General features: G+C 41.5%; 1 protein-coding gene across 1 annotated transcript in view; it reads right to left on the bottom strand.

Moving 5' to 3' along the window:
* The window catches only part of cfap99 (cilia and flagella associated protein 99), a 134,059-nt gene that overhangs the window by 5,028 nt on the left and 109,758 nt on the right, over window positions 1-19,273 (bottom strand). The window contains exons 11-13 of the mRNA XM_078560769.1: window positions 17,901-18,052; window positions 2,246-2,457; window positions 1,351-1,528 (exon numbers count right to left, since the gene is read on the bottom strand). Of these exons, the coding sequence (XP_078416895.1) occupies window positions 1,351-1,528; window positions 2,246-2,457; window positions 17,901-18,052 (542 nt within the window). The remainder of the gene's footprint in view (window positions 1-1,350; window positions 1,529-2,245; window positions 2,458-17,900; window positions 18,053-19,273) is intronic.

Here is a 19,273-nt window from a genome sequence, read left to right as displayed (position 1 = left end):
TTTTTATTTCAGATTTCCAGCATCTGCGCTATTTTGCTTTTGTTTTAGTAATTTTTGTACCTCCATTTGGGCAATTACAGAGCACCTGTTTTGCCTCTTTGAGGATTCATGGCACAGAGATACCAGAATGCAGGAAAGAGAAACAAGATAGAGATAAAAACTCAAACCTGAGACATAAACACTTCAGCTCAGAAAAACTGAAATGGTTAACAAGCAAATCAGTGGACAGGAATGATATTTAGAGGATTCAAAGCAGAGTCAAATAGATATGTTTTAGGGAGACTTTTGAAGTGAGAAACAAGATAAATGTTTTGGAAGAAAGTTCCAGCGCAGTGTGATGGTGGCTAATTAAAGAATGGCCTCTCAGTTGGAAGCAAATTATAAACTGAAGCTAGAGGAGGGTTTGTGTGCTGACTCATGCAGCTGGCAAATGTTACATGGATTAGGTGGAGCAAGTTCATGAAAGATTAGAAGGCAGGAACTAGGAAATGGAATCTTATTTTACACAAATCTTTGAAGGTGGCAGAAAATTTACAGCTGTTAAAAAGCAGGTGGGACCTTTGGCTTTATTAATAGAGGAATAGAGTACAAAAGCAATTTTGCTAAACCTTTATAAAACAATGTCTCAGCTGGAATACCATGTTCAATCTGGGCACCACACTTCAAAAAAAAATGTCAAGTGTTTGAAGAGAATAAGAAAGAGACTTGCTATAATGGTAGCAAGGATAAGGGAGTTCAGTTATATGGAGAGACTGGAGAAGATAGGATTGTTTTCCTTACAGAGAAGTTTAAGAGGAGACTTGATAGGGGTATTCAAAATCATGAATCATTTTGATTCGGTAAATCAGTGGAAAATGTTTCCAGCAGCAGAAGAGTCTGTAACCAAAGGACACATATTTTTTTAATTCATTCACGGGATGTGGGCTTCACTGGCTGGACCAGCATTTATTGCCCATCCCTAGTTGCCCTTGAGGATGTGAATGGTGAGCTGCCTTCTTGAACCGCTGCAGTCCATGAAGACAGCTCACCACCACTTTATAAATATTATAATTTTGTACAAGAGTTAGCTAATGCTGGATCTAAAATCGACTTAAAATCCTTCATTGGAGTCAAAGTATTTTTATACTGGATCCTTATTAAATTCAGACCCATTTTGCTTATTTTCTAGGTTGGACTTAACACTTCAAGTAGAATTTGACATACTTCACCAGACAGTCCCATTACCTTTCTCTTTTTTGTTGGAATAATTGATAACTGTCCTTTAGTTTTTTTAAATAAATGTTGGAAGGATGTTTCTGAAAGTAAACCCTCTTTCTGGTTATCAACAAAGAGTTGTTCAAGGTGTCTTACCCTGTCTGCATCTGAGCTTCTCAGACCTCTTTCTATGTTGCCTTGAGTCTTCATTTTTCGTATTTTGTTCAGTTTATGATGCTCCTTTCTCTTTTCTTCTAGCTTCTTTTGGAGCTCAGCCAACTGCTGGTTGTTTATCACCAAGTTGGACGATTTAAACTTTTTCAATTCCTCTTCCCTACATTGGGAAAAAAAAAGACATTTTTGATTGTCTTTCACAGCTTTGGGTTGATGGGAACCAGTATCCACCTGAATGGGTCCAAACACAATCAGCTATACTTTTGCAGTTATACAAAACTCAAAATACTGTTACTAATAATGCCAGAAATTAGAAATCTGAAATAAAAACAGAAAATGCTGTAAATAAACAGCAGATCAGATGCACCTGTAGAGAGAGAAAATGAGTTTGGTTTAAGGTTAATGACCTTTCACCAGATCATTGACCTGAAACATTAAACTCTCTTTCTTACTCCACCGATGCTGCCTGACCCACCGAATGTTTCCAGCATTTTCTGTTTTTATTTCACAAAAACAGCAGGTAAAATAGTGTACATGAAACTGCATGCCCTTTCTAATGAAGGAAATCAAGAAAACACTGGAATACCCCAGTGTCATCAAATCATAACCATAACCAAAACAAGGCATAGCTAAAAGAACACAAGCAAAAACAAAATAAAGGAAAATTTGGAATTTAAAACATATTATTTGCATTATCCACCATGTGACTGCATTGCTTGCATACAACTTGCTTTTGGAGGGTAATTTCTGCAGAAGGAAAGAAGTGATTTATCAATTTACATTTATGATAACCTAGAAACTTGCTTTGATCACATACTTTTACTTGAGCACTGTTTTGGCCATGTATCTTTGCTGGAGCACTGCTTTGATAACATACCTATGTCTGAGCACCGCTTTCTTGCTCAAAGCTTCTCTGTGCAGCGAGATCTGCTGCAATTTATCCAAAAGGAGCTGCTCCTTTGCTTGCTTTTCATTCAGGATCCGGTCTCGCTTATCTTCTTCTGCCTTAATCTGGGCCTCCTTCAGCAGTCCCAAGCGTTCTCGTAACTCTACTATTGACATCTCGTTCAAAAGGTTGTGACCAGCTGGCTGAGGTTCAATGACATGATTTCCATGTGAGATATGATGACATTATATAAATTAATAAGTCTAATGAGGCACATTCATAAAAATTGGACAATAATAGTTATCAAACATTGGGTGTAATCAGAAGAAATATAAATACTGTAGAATTTTTTTTAGGGCAAGCCACTTGCTCACCATGCAAACTTGATGCTGAAATAGGGCACATCAAAGGTATCCTGCAGGATAATGGCTACCCTGTTCAGATAACTTTGTGCTATATATCACGCAAACTCATTAATGGGCCTAAGGCCCTGAAAAGTGCTCAGTCTACCTCAGATTACCCTGGAAGGGCAAGGTATCTCAAAAACTTGAGCAACAGGTGAAGCTAGCTGTTTCACACTGCTACTATGCAGTAGCAACACGAGTGGTATTCACCACTAACAGGATGCTGCCGTCAAGCCAAAAAGATGCTCTGCCTATCACACAAATGAGTAATGTGTTATATGAATTTCAGTGCCAGTGTGATGCTAGGTATGTAGATTATACATCCCCCAAAGACTGGGGGATCGTATCAAACAGAATGTCCCAGCCGCTGTTCACAATGGGCAAGATACAGACCATACCCAACCAACCCGTGTTTGTAAAACTCAGAATACAGTGTCCAACATTAGATATGATTCCATGATTGAACACTTTTTGCTAAACAATCCTTAGTGTGCTAAGATTTACGCTGACAAACCAATTTAAGAATGTCAGTCAGGCTCGCAGTGTGGGGTGCATTTGCTAGTGCTGGAAGTCACATATATTAATACACAGGGCCCTGATCTTTGCAGGCAGAAAGAACATGTACACACATTGTGCCTGTTTCAGCTAAACAAAATAAGTGACAGCCATTCGCTGACTCATTTCTCAGGGCAATGACTTGACTAATCAGGGTCAAGCTGCCTGGTTTAAATTTCAAAAAATGCTTGACAGTTAACTGTCAGTCACTATCACTGGTGCATTCTCCATGGCAACATCTCTACCAATTAGAGTCCATGCCAATCAATCAGCACTCTCTTCACATACAGTATAAATTGTTGTTTTCCCCTTATATTGGTGTTCTTGTGAAGTGTTCTGATGAGTGTAAGACGAAAAGCTTTGACATGTCTCTTTTTTCAGCAACACTGAATGAAGTGTTCTTAGCCGGAGCAGTGGTAGATGCACGATAGTTGGCCTCAGTATCCACAGTCTAGCAAGAGGGAAAAGTAATCAGTGGACCTGGCTGTGATGTCCTCTATAGTGAATAGGCTGCTAACCATTCACTGTCTTATGCAGAATGGGCTTTTGGGCAAGTTACTGGGGAATCACTGATGGCAGTGGATACAAGTTTCCCAGGCTGGTGGGATGGGGTGATGGGTCTTTCACAATGGTCTTTGTTGGGACTATTCTTGTTTACAATATAGATAAATAAATGAATTTAAGAATTGGAGAACAGTATTGAAATTTTATTACAGCACTAAATTAGGAGGATTGGAAATTAATTACACTGGTTCTCCATTATCTATTCTGCTAGTTACTTCCTCAAAGAACTCCAGTAAGTTTGTCAAGCATGATTTCCCTTGCATAAATCCTTGTTGACTTTGTTTAATCCCATTGATATTTTCTAAGTGTCCTGTTATCACATCCTTTTCCTAGACTCTTGCAATTTCCCTAATACTGATGTTAGGCTAACCAGTCTGTAATTCCCTGTTTTCCTCTGCCTCCTTTTTAAATAGTGGGGTTACATTTTCCACCCACCAATCTGCCGAGACTGTTCCAGAATCTACAGAACTTTTGAAGATGACAACCAACGCATCCACTATTTACATGACCACCTCCTTTAGTACCCTGGAATGTAGATTATCGGGCCCTGGGGACTTATCGGCTTTCAATTCCATTATTTTCTCCAGCACTATTGTTTTAGTAATACTAATTTCCTTCAATTCCTCCTTCTCATTAGACTCTTGGTTCCCTAGTATTTCTGGGAAGTTATTTGTGTCTTCTTCTGTGAAGACACAACTAAAGTTTAATTGTTCTGCCATTTCCTTGTTTTCTATTATAAGTTCTCCCGTTTCAGACTGTAAGGGACCTATATTTGTCTTCACTAATCTTTTTCTTTTTCATATTTATAGAAGTTTTTACAGTCTGCTTTTAAGTTCCTTGCAAGTTTACTCTCATACTCTATTTTTCCCCTCTTAATCAATATCTTGGTCCTTCTTTGCTGAATTGTAAATTGCTCCCAATCCTCAGGCTTGCTACTTTGTCAAGCAACTTTATATGACTCTTCTTTGGGTCTAATACTATCCTTAATTTCATTTGTTAGTCATGGTTTGGCCGCTTTTCCTGTTGTGTTTTTGCACCAGAAAGGAATGTACAACTGTTGCAATGCATACATTTGTTCCTTAAATATTAGCCATTGTCTATCCACTGTCATGCCTTTTAATGAAGTTCCCCAATATATCTTAGCCAACTCACACCTCATACCTTCGTGGTTTTCTTTGGTAAGATTTAGGATCCTAGTTTCAGATCGGACTACTTCACTTTCCATCCTAAACAAGAATTCTATCATGTTATGTCAGGAGGTCTAAAAGGGGTCATGAAAAGTCACTGGCAACCAGGATTAAGGAAAATCCCAAGGCCTTTTATACATATGTAAAAAGCAAGAGGGTAGCCAGGGAAAGGGTAGGCCCACTCAGGGACAGAGGTGGGAATATGTGTGTGGAGCCAGAAGAAATGGGAGAGATACTAAATGAATACTTCTCATCAGTATTCACCAAAGAGAAGGACTTAGCGGTCGATTTGTCTAGGGAAGAGTGTGTAGATAGCCTGGATCATGTTGAGATCAAAAAAGAGGAGGTGTTAGGTGTTAGAAGAATATTAAGGTGGATAAGTCCCCAGGGCCAGATGGGATCTACCCCAGAGTACTGATGGAGGCAAGGGAGGAGATTGCTGGGGCCTTGTCAGAAATCTTTTTATCCTCACTGGCTACGGGTGAGGTCCCAGAGGACTGCAGAATGGCCAATGTTGTTCCATTGTTTAAGAAGGGTAGCAGGGATAATCCAGGAAATTACAGGCCAGAGTGCCTTACGTCAGTGGTAGGGAAATTATTGGAGAAGATACTTTGCGACAGGATTTACTACCATTTGGAAGCAAATGGGCATATTAGTGAGAGGCAGCATGGTTTTGTGAAGGGGAGGTCGTGTCTCACTAACTTGATCGAGTTTTTCGAGTAAGTGACAAAGATGATTGACGATGGAAGGGCAGTGGATGTTATATACATGGATTTCAGTAAGGCCTTTGACAAGGTCCCTCATGGCAGACTGGTACAGAAGGTAAAGTCGCACGGGATCAGAGGTGAGCTGGCAAGATGGATACAGAATTGGCTTGGACATAGAAGACAGAGGGTAGCAGTGGAAGGGTGCTTTTCTGAATGGAGAGCTGTGACTAGTGGAGTTCCGCAGGGATCAGTGCTGGGACCTTTGCTGTTTGTAGTATACATAAATGATTTGGAGGAATTCAGGAATGGAGGAACTGGGCTAATTAGTAAGTTTGCAGACGACACTAAGGTTGGAGGAGTTGCAGATAGTGAAGAGGATTGTCAAAGGATACAACGGGATATAGATCGGTTGGAGACTTGGGCGGAGAAATGGCAGATGGAGTTTAATCCTGACAAATGCGAGGTAATGCATTTTGGAAGGTCTAATACAGGCAAGAATTATACAGTAAATGGCAGAACCCTTAAGTGCATGGACGGGCAGAGGGATCTGGGTGTGCAGGTCCACAGGTCACTGAAAGTGGCAACGCAGGTGGATAAGGTAGTCAGGAAGGCATATGGCATGCTTGCCTTCATTGACAGGGGTATTGAGTATAAAAGCTGGGAAGTCATGCTGCAGCTGTATAGAACCTTGGTTAGGCCACACTTGGAATATTGCGTGCAATTCTGGTTGCCACATTACCAGAAGGATATAGAGGCGTTGGAGAGGGTGCAGAGGAGGTTTACCAGGATGCTGCCTGGTCTGGAGGTTATTAGCTATGAGGAGAGGTCGGAGAAACTCAGATTGTTCTCACTAGAGCGACAGAGATTGAGGGGTGACTTGATAGAAGTTTACAAAATTATGAGTGGCATGGACAGAGTAGATAGTCAGAAGCTTTTTCCCAGGGTGGAAGAGTCAATTACTAGGGGATATAGATTAAGGTGAGAGGAGAAAACTATAGAGGAGATGTGCGGGGCAAGTTTTTTTACGCAGAGGGTAGTGAGTGTCTGGAATTCGCTGCCAGAGGAGGTGGTGGAAGCAGGTACGACAGTGGTGTTTAAGAGGCAGCTTGACAAATACATGAATAGGATGGGAATAGAGGGATACGGACCCCGGAAGTGCAAAATGTTTTAGTTGACGGGCAATATGATTGGCGCAGGCTTGGAGGGCCAAAGGGCCTGTTCCTGTGCTGTACTTTTCTTTGTTCTTTGTTGTTTGTTATGGTCACCGTTCCCTAAACAAGATTATTAATTAAACCCTTCTCATTGCACAATACCAAATCTAGGATAGCCTTTTCCCTAGTCGGTTCCTTGACATACTAGTCTAAAAAACCATCTCGTATACATTCCAGTAATTAATTCGCCACAGTATTATTGCTAATTTGGTTTGCCCAGTCTACATGTAGAATAAAGTCACCCATGATTACTGTAGCACGCTTGTTACATGCATCTCTAATTTCCTGTTTAATGCCATCCCGTACCTTATCACTATTGTTTGGAGGCCTATAGACAACTCCCATTAATGTTTTCTGCCCTCTGTTGCTTCTTAGCTCTACCCAGACCGATTCTACATCTAGATTTTCTGAGCCAATATCCTCTCTGTTGCACTGATTTCATCCTTAACTAACAATGCCACGCCACCTCCTTGTCCTTTTTTTGCCTGTCCGTCCAAAATATCGAGTACCCTTAGATATTCAGTTCCCAGCCTTGGTCACCCTGCAGCCATTTCTCTGTAATTGCAATCATATTGTACCCATTTACATCTATTTGCGCTGTTAATTCATCTACCTTATTGCGAGTGCTACGTCCATTCAGATACAATGCCTTTAGACTTGCCTTTTTAACATTTTTACACATTTTACTTTGTACTATGGCCCCATTTGCTGCTAGCCCTTGTTTCCCCTGCCTTCCACTTTTCACAGAATCACAGAATCTCACAGTGCAGAAGAGGCCCTTTGGCCCATCGAGTCTGCACCGACACTTTTGCTTTCTACTTTTCTGATTTTCAATTCTTTCTTTGTTTCCCTCTCTTGTGTCTCCCCAGTCAGGTTCCCATCCTCCTGCTAATCTAGTTTAAACCCTCCCACACAGTACTAGCAAATACCACTGCAAGGATATTGGCCTCGGTCCTGCTGAGGTGCAATCCGTCAAGCTTGTATGGGTCCCATCTTCCCCAGAATCGGTCCCAATGCCTCAGGAATGTAAATTCCTCCCTCCTACACCATCTCTCCAGCCATGCATTCATCTGGTCTGTTCTGCTATTCTTGATCTCACTAGCACATAGCATTGGGAGTAATCCTGAGATTACTACCTTTGAGGTCCATCTTTTTAATAAATTTCCTTGCTCCCCATGTTCTGCTTTCAGGTCCTCACCCCTCTTTTTACCTATGTTGTTGGTCCTGATATGGACCACAACCTTTGGCTATTCACTCTCCCCCTTCAGAATGTCTTGCAGCCGCCCGGCACCAGGGAGACAACATACCATCCTAGTGTCATGTCTGTGTCTGCAGAAACGTCTATCTGTTCCTCTTACGATAGAATCCCCCATAACTATTGCTTTCCCACTCTTCCCGCCACCCCCATCCCCCCACTCTCCCATGCAGCTGAGCCACTCGTGGTGCCACGGATTTGGCTCTTGCTGCATTCCCCTGAGAAACCATCTTCCCCAGCAGTATCCAAAACAGAAAATCTGTTGGAGAGGGAGGTGGACCCAGGAGACTCCTGCACTACCTGCCTAGTGCTTTTACTCTGTCTGGCAGTCACCCATTCCCTTTCCGCTTGTGTACTCTTTACCTGCGGTGTGACTACCTCACTGTACATGCTATCCATGATCTCACCCTTGCTGATGCTCCACAATGACTCCAGCCACAGCTCCTTCTCCAAAACAGGGATCTTGAGTAGCTGCAGCTGGAGACATGTCCAGCACACATGGCTGCCCTGGATACTGGAAGTGTCCCTGACTTACCACATCGCACAGGAGGAGCATTCCACTTGGCTGAGCTGCCCTGTCAAGACTCACCCTTAAATTACTCCCTTTACTTTTATTTCCTCTAGTTTAGAGAATATTAAGGACAGAAGAAATAATTACCAGGTCCTACTTACCAAGGCCACCACTCTTCTTACTGAGGAAAGGTACAAAATGAAAGCAAAACCTCCTTCCCACGTCCCCGAACTCCCTCTCTCACCAAACTCCAACTGAAGCACTCTAATACAGCCCAAAACAGCACTCCAGTGCAGACAAAAGCAACACTAGATGGCTTGCTTTAATGTTGTCTGGATCTAGCTTCTGAAAATCTGTTTAAGCCAATTAACTAATTTACAAGCTACAGCTGCAAGCAAACCCTGTAGAACCCCTGTTTTAAAGCTGGACTAAAACTCACCTTCTCACAACCCAAAAAGCAACTCTTAGTTATTTGCTAAATTAAAGAAAGATTAGACTTTAGATAGAAATTAACCCTTAAAAGTCCCTCTCTCAACAAACTCCAACTGAAGCACTCTAATGCAGCCCAAAACAGCACTCCAGGGCAGTGTACATAAGAGGTTAGTGTGCAAAATTAATGGGATTGGGGATAATATATTGGCATGGATTGAGAATTGGTTAGCAGACAGGAAACACAGAGTAGGAATAAATGGTTCTTTTCGGAGTGGCAGGAGGTGACTAGTGGGGTTCCACAGGGATTAGTGCTTGGGCCCCGGCTATTCACAGATTTTATCAATGATTTGGATGAGGGAACCAAATGTAATATTTCCAAGATTGATGACATAAAACTTGGTGGGAATGTGAGTGGCAAAGAGGATGTTAAGAGGCTTTAAGACAATTTAGACAAATTGAGTGTGTGGGCAAATACATGGCAGATGCAGTATAACATGGATAAGTGTTAAACTATCCATTTTGGTAGGAAAAACAGAATGGCAGAGTATTATTTAAATGGTGATAGATCGGGAAATGTTGATGTACAAAGGGATCTGGGTGTCCTTGTACACCAATCATTGAAAGCAAGCATGCAGGTGCGGCAAGCAGTTAAGAGGACAAGTGGTTTGTTGGTCTTCACTGCGAGAGACCTTGAGTACAGGAGCAAGGATGTCTTACTGCAGCTGTACACGGCCTTGGTGAGACCACACCTGGAGTACTGTGTGCAGTTTTGGTTTCCTTACCTAAGAAAGGATATACTTTCCATAGAGGGAATGCAGCGTAGGTTCACCAGACTGATTCCTGGGATGGCAGAATTGTCATATGAGGAGAGATTGGGTCAACTAGGCCTATATTCACTGTAGTTTAGAAGAATGAGAGGGGATCTCATTGAAACGTATAAAATTCTAACAGGGATGGACAGATTGGATGCAGGGATGATGTTTCCTCTGGCTGGGAGGTCTAGAACAAGGGGTCACAGTCCAGGGATACGGGGTAGGTCATTTAGGACTGAGGTGAGGAGAAACTTCTTCGCTCAAGGTGGTGAACCTGTGAAATTCTCTACTGCAGAAGGCTGTGGAGGCCAAGTCACTGAATATATTTAAGAAGGAAATTGATAGACTTCTAGACTCTAAAGATGTCAAGGGTATGGGGAGAGCACAGGAGTATGGCGTTGAGATAGGGGATCAGATATGATCATATTGAATGGTGAAGCAGGCTCGAAGGGCCAAATGACCTACTTCTGCTCCTATTTTCTGTGTTTCTATGTTCCTAGAATGTGGAATTATCAGCAATAAACCCTTTTTCAAGCAAAGGGTTGTTTGAAAAGAGAAACATTTAAAGTTATGGGATTGTGTGAGCAGGAGAGTAGAATTCGAAAAAGTAGCTCATATGGAGGAAAGCACCTTGATGAGTTGCATGGCATGCTTCTGTGCTTTATCAATCACAACAGGTATAACAAAGAAAGGAACACTTTTATTTATATTGTGCCTTTCCTGTGGTCACAAAGCACTTAACCACTAATTAAGTATTTCTGAAGTGTGGTCAATGCAGTAATATAGAGTAATTCCATGACTCAGTGGGCTCATACAAGGAGAACATGGCCAGAGTGATGGATGGAAAAACCAACAGGCGCTTGCCTCTGATTTCCATTCCCTGTTGGAAGTATTGGATCGCAGGGTCTCTTTTATGTCAGACCTGAGTCTTAACTAAGTGGAAAATAGGGACAGGAGTAGGTCATTTAGCCTGGTTTAATTGGAGTTCTGCTCACGATAAGCTTTTGCAATATTTTGTTTGTGTTTGTTTTATACATTCATCTACATCCTTGCTATTTTTGATGTTCTTTACCACCTCTGCCCAAGGGGCCATAATTTTCCAGCTTCCCCGCGGCAGGGCTGGCGAACCATTGAAATCTCTGTCCACATCGGTGGGACCGGAATATCCCGCCAGTGTGAGGGGTTGGAAAATTCTGGCCAGGGATTTTTTTGCTATTTTAAGTTGAGTTTGGCGAAACAAGCCATTTCTATTACTTACCTCCAGCAAAAGCTAATCGAGACTTAGTATCAAGTGTCGTTTATTCCCAGTTCATAAAGCAGTAAAATTGGATAATGTTATTCAACATTGGATTTGGACATCTGGATCCATCGCCAGTACAAAGTGGTGCAAATGCAGATGATAGAAATGGTGGTAAATAGCAGCTGTAAAGAATAATTTGCTGGCCCTGAAGAAAATCAGGCTCCCTTACATTTCTGATCTTTCAATGCCTTCTCATTGTCAATGTGAATACTTTGTTTAACTCGCAGCCATTCGAGTCTGTTGATTCTTCAGCTGCGGCAGAAAGGAGGGAATAGGGCAGAAAATTGGGGCCAATGAATTGCTCAGCAGATTTAAAAGTAGCCTCAATTTTAACCTAACGCACTCAATGGAAATGGGATGGGTTTGGGTCGAACACCTGTTTTACGCTCTAAGTCGAGAGTAAAATCAGGTAGTGGTAAAACAGGAACTCAAGTGTACCCCATTCCAACTGGGGGTGGGAGGTTAAAATTGAAGCTACATAATCAGCAGATGAGTCAAAGTGACCACATAAGCCTCACTTTCAATTATCAGTCTGCACTGAGTTCCCTGATCTCCATCGGGGTGGTAGCAGGTAGTGCAGTCAGTCTCACTGTCCCTGGGTCAGAGGAAAAAAATAACCTGGGCATCAGATAACACCCACTGCATGAGGGTATACATGACAAACAGGGCAAACTCTTGTGGAGGCAACGGGGGTCTTGGCCACTGGCTCAAGAGCCGGTGAGACCCCCGCGGCATCACTTTTTGGCAAGGCCTGCAGCATCTCGTGCCACTCAGACACTTAACATGCCAGTGCCGGGCCTTCCCTTGGGATCAAGGACCCTGGGAGCAAAAGCCCTGCCCACCAAAAGATACCGGTCAATCAGAGGCCGGCAGCTCTTCTGTACTCTGCAGTGCCGTTGGGTAGGCAGTGGCTGGTGCCAGTACTACGCCTACCTGAGACCTTGGATTAAGGAGGGACCCAGACACAGGTGAATGATGGTGGGAAGAGGGTCGTAAGGTGAGGGTCACAGGGGAGGGGGTTGGACGGCAGCAAGGGCAGGGTGGTGGCTATATGCCCCCTGTCCCCACTTCCCAATACCAGGTCCTTAGATCACACGCTGAATGCCCTTGAACAAGGCTAACCCCCGCCCCATTCTTGTGTTGGCAGGCTGTGACTAGTGGGGTACCACAAGGATCAGTGCTTGGGCCCCAGCTGTTCACAATATATATCAATGATTTGGATGTGGGGAACAAATGTAATATTTCCAAGTTTGCAGATGATACCAAGCTAGGTGGGAATCTGTTTTTGTGAGGAAGAAGTAAAGTGACTACAGGAGGATTTGGACTGACTTAGTGAGTGGACAAGAACATGGCAGATGGAATACAATGTACAAAAATGTGAGGTTATTCACTTTGGTAGAAGGAACAGATGTGCTGAGTATTTCCTAAATGGTAAGAGATTAGAAAGTGTAGATGTACAAAGGGACCTGTGTGTCCTTGCCCATAAGTCACTGAAAGCTAACATGCAGGTATAGCAGGCAATTAGAAAAGAGGATTTGAGTACAGGAGTAGTGAAGTCTTGCTTCAGTTGTCTTGAAGCTTGGTTAGACTGCACCTGGAGTATTGTGTGCAGTTTTGGTCCCATTACCTCAGAAAGGATATTATTGCCATAGAGGGAGCGCAACGAAGGTTCACCAGACTTGTTCCGGGGATGGCGGGACTGTCTTATGAAGGGAGATTGGGCAAACTAGGCCTGTATTCTCTAGAGTTTAAAGAATGAAAGGTGACCTCATTTGAAACGTACAAAATACTTAAAGGGATAGACAGGGTAGATGCAGATAAGCTGTTTCCCCTGGTTGAGGAGTCTAGAACCAGGAGACACAATTTCAAAATAAGGGGGAAGCCACTTAGGACCGAGATGAGGAGAAATTTCTTTACTCAGAAGGTTGTGAATCTTTGGAATTCTCTACCCCAGAGTGCCATAGAAGATCAGTCATTGAGAATGTTTAAGGTAGAGATTGATAGGTTAATAATAACCTAAATGGTTGTGGGGATAGTGCGGATAAAAGGCATTGACGTGTTTGATCAGCCATGATCGTATTAAGACCATAAGACATAGGAGCAGAAGTAGGCTATTCAGCCCACCGAGTCTTCTCTGCCATTCAATGAGATCATGGCTGATTTGATAATCCTCAACTCCACTTTCCTGCCTTTTCCCCTTAATCCTTGAATCCTTTACTGGTTAAAAATCTGTCTCTCTCAGCCTTGCATATACTTAACGACCCAGCCTCTATAGCCCTCTGCGGTAAAGAATACCACAGATTGACTACCTTCTGAGATAAGAAATTCCTCCTCATCTGTTTTAAGTGGGCACCCCCTTATTCTGAGATTATGCCCCCTGGTCCTGGATTCTCCCACAAGGGGAAACAACCTTTCAGCATCTACCCTATCAAGCCCCCTAAGAATCTTATATGTTTCAATAAGGTAGCCTCTCATTTGTCTAAACTCCACTGAGTACAGGTCCAAACGATTCAACCTCTCCTCATAAGAAAATCCCTTCATCCCCGGGATCAATCTAGTTAACCCTCTCTAGACTGCATCCAATGCCAGTGTATCTTTCCTTAGATAAAGGGACCAGAACTGTTCATAGTATTCTAGGTGTGGTATAACTAGTGCCTTGTATAGTTTTAGGAAGATCTCCCTATTTTTATACTCCATTCCATTTGCCTTACCTATTACCTACTGAACCTGTATGCTAGCTTTTTGGAATTCATGCACAGGGACCCCCAAATCCCTGTGCTGCAGCTTTCTTCAGTCTTTCTCCATTTAAGTAATATTTAGCTCCTCTATTCTTCCTGCCAAAGTGCATAACCTCACACTTTCTCACATTATATTCTATCTGCCACGTTTTTGCCCACTCACTTAACCTGTCTATATCCCTCTGTAGACTCTTTGTGTCATCCTCACCACTTGCCTTTTGTGTCTTCCACAAATTTGGTGATAGTACATTCATTTCCCTCATCCAAGTCATTCATATATATTGTAAATAATTGAGGCCCCAGCATTGATCCCTGTGGCACTCCACTAGTTACAGGTTGCCATCCTGAAAGTGCCCTCCGTATCCCAACTCTCTATCTTCTATTAGTTAGCCAATCCTCTATCCATGCTCATATACTACCCCCAACACCATGGGCTCTTATCTTATTAAGTAGCCTTATGTGTGGTACCTTATCGAACGCCTTTTAGAAATCCAAATGTTTTACATCTACCGGTTCCCCTTTATCTATCCTGCTTGTTACCTCCTCAAAGAATTCTAATAAATTTGTGAGGCATGATTTCTCCTTCATGAAGCCATGCTGACTCTGCTTGATTAGATTATTCATTTCTAAATGCTCTGCTATTACATCCTTTATAATAGACTCTAACATTTTCCCAATGACAGATGTTAAGCTAACTGGCCAGTAATTACCTGTTTTTTGTCTCTCTCACTTTTTGAATAAGGATGTTACATTGGCAGTTTTCCAATCCTCTGGGACTTTTCCAGAATCTAAGGACTCTTGGAAGATTACTACCAGTGCATCCACTATCTCTGCAGCTATTTCCTTTAATATCCTAGGATGCAACCCATCAGGTCCAGGTGACTTATCAGCCTTTAGCCTCATTAGTTTCCCTAGTACTTTTTCTCTTGTGATAGTTATTATATTTATTTCCTCCCCCACCCCCCTTTTGCCCCATGATTATTTAGTATTTGTGGTATGCTATTAGTGTCTTCCTTGTGAAGACTGATGCAAAGTATATATTCAACTCCTCTGCCATTTCCTGGTTCCCCATTATTATTTCCCCAGCCTCATTCCCTAAAGGGCCTATATTGAGTTTGGCCTCTCTTCCTTTTTATATGTTTACTGTCCATTTTTATATTACTTGCAAGTTTACCCTCAAAGTTTATTTTCTCCCTCTTTTTTTTTTTGGTCATCTTCTGTTGGTTTTTAAAACTTTCCCAATCCTTTGACTTACCACTAATCTTTGCCACAATGTATGTGTTTTCCTTCACTTTGATACTATCCTTAACTTCTTTTCTTATTAAGTAACCATGGTTGGTTTACCTCCTTCCTACAATCCTTCTTCCTTACTGGGATATATCTTTGTCGTGAACTATTTTCTTAAACGTCTGCCTTTGTTCATCAACCATCTTTTCTGCTAAACTCCTTTCCCAGTCCACTCCAGCCAACTCTATCCTCATTCCTTTGTAATTACCCTTATTTAAGTTTAGCACAGATGTTTCCAAACTAAGTTTCTCACTCTCAAACTGAATGCTAAATTCCCGGTTGGATGCACAACATATTGTTCTAGGAAATTGTCCCGATTACACTCTATGAATTCTTGCTCATGGCAACCTCTGCCAATTTGATTTTCCCAATCTACCTGGAGATTAAAGTCACCCATGATTAATATACTGCCTTTTTTACATGCCCTCATTATTTCCTGATTTATCCTCTGTCCGGCAGCATAGCTATTGTCAGGGGGCCTATAGGCTACTCCCATCAGTGTCTTCTTTCCCTTGTTATTTACTACCTCCACCCATAAGGATTCCACATCTTCTGATCCAAGATCATTTCTTGCTATCGTACTTATTCCATCTTGTACTAACAAAGCTACCCCACCACCCTTTCCTTCCTGCCTGTCCTTTCAAAAAGTCACATACCCCTAAATATTTAGTTCCCAGCTTTGATCTCCTTGTAACCATGTCTCTGTAATGACTATAAGATCATACTCATTAATCTCTATTGAGTGGTGGAGCAGGCTCGACGGGCTGAATGGCCTTCTCTTGTAACTATGTTCCTATGGAGCAGGGAGGGTGGTGGTGGGGAATTAAAATGTTATCCCTGTGAGTTGAATGTTCATGTGTTTCTGTCCTGCAAGATGGGATATTGAAATTGTTAATGTGGCTCAATAACTTGTACACCTGTCTCTGAATCAGAAGGTTGTGGTTCAAGTCCTGCTGCAGGACCTTATACTTCAGTACAGTACTGAGGAAATGCTGCATTGTCTGAAGTGAGGGCCCATCCATTTGTTCATGTGAACATAAAAGAATCCATGATACTATTTTGATAAAAGCAGTGGAGTGCTCATTAATACCCCAGCCAACATTTATCCCTCAATCATCGTAACTAACTGACGAAACCATCATTTATCTTGTTTGCTGTTGTAAAACATTCTGCATAAATTGTTTGTCGACATAACAACAATAGATGCACTTCAGAAGTAAATTCACTGATTCTGTAGCAGTCTGCAATGTCCTGAGGCAGTGAAAGGCACAAATCAGTAACTGTGTTTAAACATACAAAAAACTGCTTCAAATTTCACTGCAGCAAAACCTTTGTCATAGGTGAGTGTGACTGCCTAACATATGACTCCAAATATGTTTGCTGTTTTATTGTGTTCAATTTGTAAATAGATACTGTGACTGAATAAAGTATAGCCTTATCATATTCATGTCAAGATCTTTATAACTCACTCTACACGTCTTCATTAAAATGAATTAGCATTTCTTTGCTATTTGGGAGCGTTTGATAGAAAACTGTACAAGTAAAGATTATATTCTTACAATCGTGGAGTTTTACCGCACTCGACCCCATCTAGAATGGAGTTTGAACTTTCGGTTAATGGTCAAGAGTGCTACTACCACTGAACTAAGGGAGACAGGCAGCCCTCCAAGGCTGAGGTTTAAGGATTATGTTGGATCAGAGCAGAGGGACCTTTACTATGTGTTTAATCAAAGTTGTACATGACAGTGCAATAAAAACAGAAAATGCTGGATGCACAACAGGTCTGTAACTTTCTGGAAAAGGAAATAAAGTTTATGGTCTTAGCACTGGTGTAGTAGGATGTTAGTAGGATCTCTCCTTTCAAAGGCTGATGAATATGCTATGTATTTTTAGCATCTTCTGTTTTAAATTTCAGATTTTTAACATTCATAGTGTTTCCATTCTATAACTCTGAATGCCATACAGGCCAGGATAGTTCCATGTTCAATCGCTGTCTATGCCAGAATTCTCATCCAGTAATAGCTACAGTAAGTGTGCAAACTGGGTACCACAATCACACATGAAATGAGTCAACTTCTTTGGACAAAAGAGAAGAAAATTATAACCATGGTGAGCATATAGGCATTGGCACAGCAGCGTGATGTCAGGGATGGAAATTATATAAGAGAATTGAAATACTGCAACTATTTTCATTGGGACAGAAAAGGCTGCAAGGAGATTTAATAGACTTCTATTTAAATTACGAAGAGTTTTGATAGAGTGAATAGCAAAAGATTATTTCCTCTGGTTGAGAAGTCAGTGACACAGAGTCATGAATTTAAAATTGTTATGAAGTGTAATTTCTTTACAGAGTTGTTGGAGCTAGGAATGCTTTGCCACAGGGAGCAGTTGAGGCAGAGACCTTTATATTGTTTAAGTGAAAATTGGATAGACATCTGAAAAGTGGAGAAAGGCACAGAGCTATGGGGAGAGGCAAGGCCAGTGGGATTAGTTTTGGATTACAGGATTAATGATCTGATAGCCTGAATGGTCTTCTGTGCTGTAAACTTCTGTGGTTCCAAGGGAGGTTATGTGATAAGGCACGCACATACATGCAAACATACAGCTATTTCTATATTACACAATAAGTGTTTGTGTAACTAATCACAAAGTTGACCTTCAGCATTTGACAATTCATACTTACTTTGGCTAAATCCAGAAATTTGTGTTTAAACGTTGGCGCCATTTGCATTGCCCGAATTTCACGGATCAGCTCTGACTTTTTCCTAATTTCTTCATTAATCTTCTCCAGGGCCTGCTGAAGCATTTCTTCTGTTTCCTTATTCAACTCCTTAGCTGAAAAAAATATCGTCAATCATAAGTACTCACTAATTATCAGCATCATTGTCTAGTTATCTCAGGACAAAGCCAGTCAGCATTATAATATAATTTATCAGGTCTATTAGTAATTAGAAATCATATGATATGCAGCTACTATACAAAATATGTACATTTATATATACCAGTGATTTTTCAAGTGGTAAGTCATAGGATTTATTGTTTTTGATGAAAGAGCTGTCATGCTACGTAACTACAATATTATTTAAAATAAAAACAGAAAATGCTGGAAATACTCAGCAGGTCAGGCAGCATCTGTGGAGTGGGAAATAAAGTTACTGTTTCAGATTGATGGCCTTTCATCAGAATTCTGCTTTACAATATTATTTAGTCAAATTCTGTTTTCATTACCTAAGACTTTGGTATGGTAGCTAAATTTGCTGCTGACACCAAGATAGGTAGGAGAGTAAGTTGTCGAAAGGATGTAGTTTACAAAGGGATTGGTTAATTGAGTGGGCAAAATTTTGGCAGATGTAGTATAATGTAGGAAAATGTGAACTTATCTACTTTGGCAGGAAGAATGTAGAATAAAACAGTATACTATTTAAATAGAGTGAGATTGCAGAACTCAGGGGTACAGAGGAATCTGGGTATCCTGGTGCATGAATCACAAAACGTTAGTATGCTGGTACAGCAAGTGATTAGAAAGGCAAATAGAATGTTGGCATTTATTGCAAGGGGAATGGAATATACAAGTAGGGAAGTTTTACTGCAGCTGTACAAAACCCTGGTGAGACCACATCTGGAGTATTGTGTACAGTTTTGGTCTCCTTATTTGAAAAGGGTTATAATTGCATTAGAAGCAGTTCAGAGAAGGTTCACCTGGCTCATTCCTCTGATGAAGGGCATATCCTATGAAGAAAGGTTTACAGGTTGGACTCTATCCATTGGCTTTTAGGAGAATGAGAGGTAATCGTATTGAAACATACCCACGCCTGCACGCTGAGCGAAATATAGTGTGTAATGATGTCGGGCGAACATCCTGATGTCATCGTGCACTCGTGCGATTTTTTGGTCGGTGTGCGCATGCGCGGGAGAGTCAGCAGCATGCCCACCATCAATTAAGAGGCCTATTAAGGCCATTAATGTATTAATTAACCTGGATTTTTTGCTGCCCATTCAACGTTTCGGTTGGCGGGCAGGCAAATCGGCCAGGCGGCCTTTGGATTTTTGTGGAAA

This window comes from Cetorhinus maximus, chromosome 2 (assembly GCF_964194155.1).
Source record: "Cetorhinus maximus chromosome 2, sCetMax3.hap1.1, whole genome shotgun sequence".
Lineage (NCBI taxonomy): Eukaryota > Metazoa > Chordata > Chondrichthyes > Lamniformes > Cetorhinidae > Cetorhinus > Cetorhinus maximus.
The sequence above is the reverse complement of the archived record's forward strand: the minus strand, read 5'-3'. Positions and strand labels throughout refer to the sequence as shown.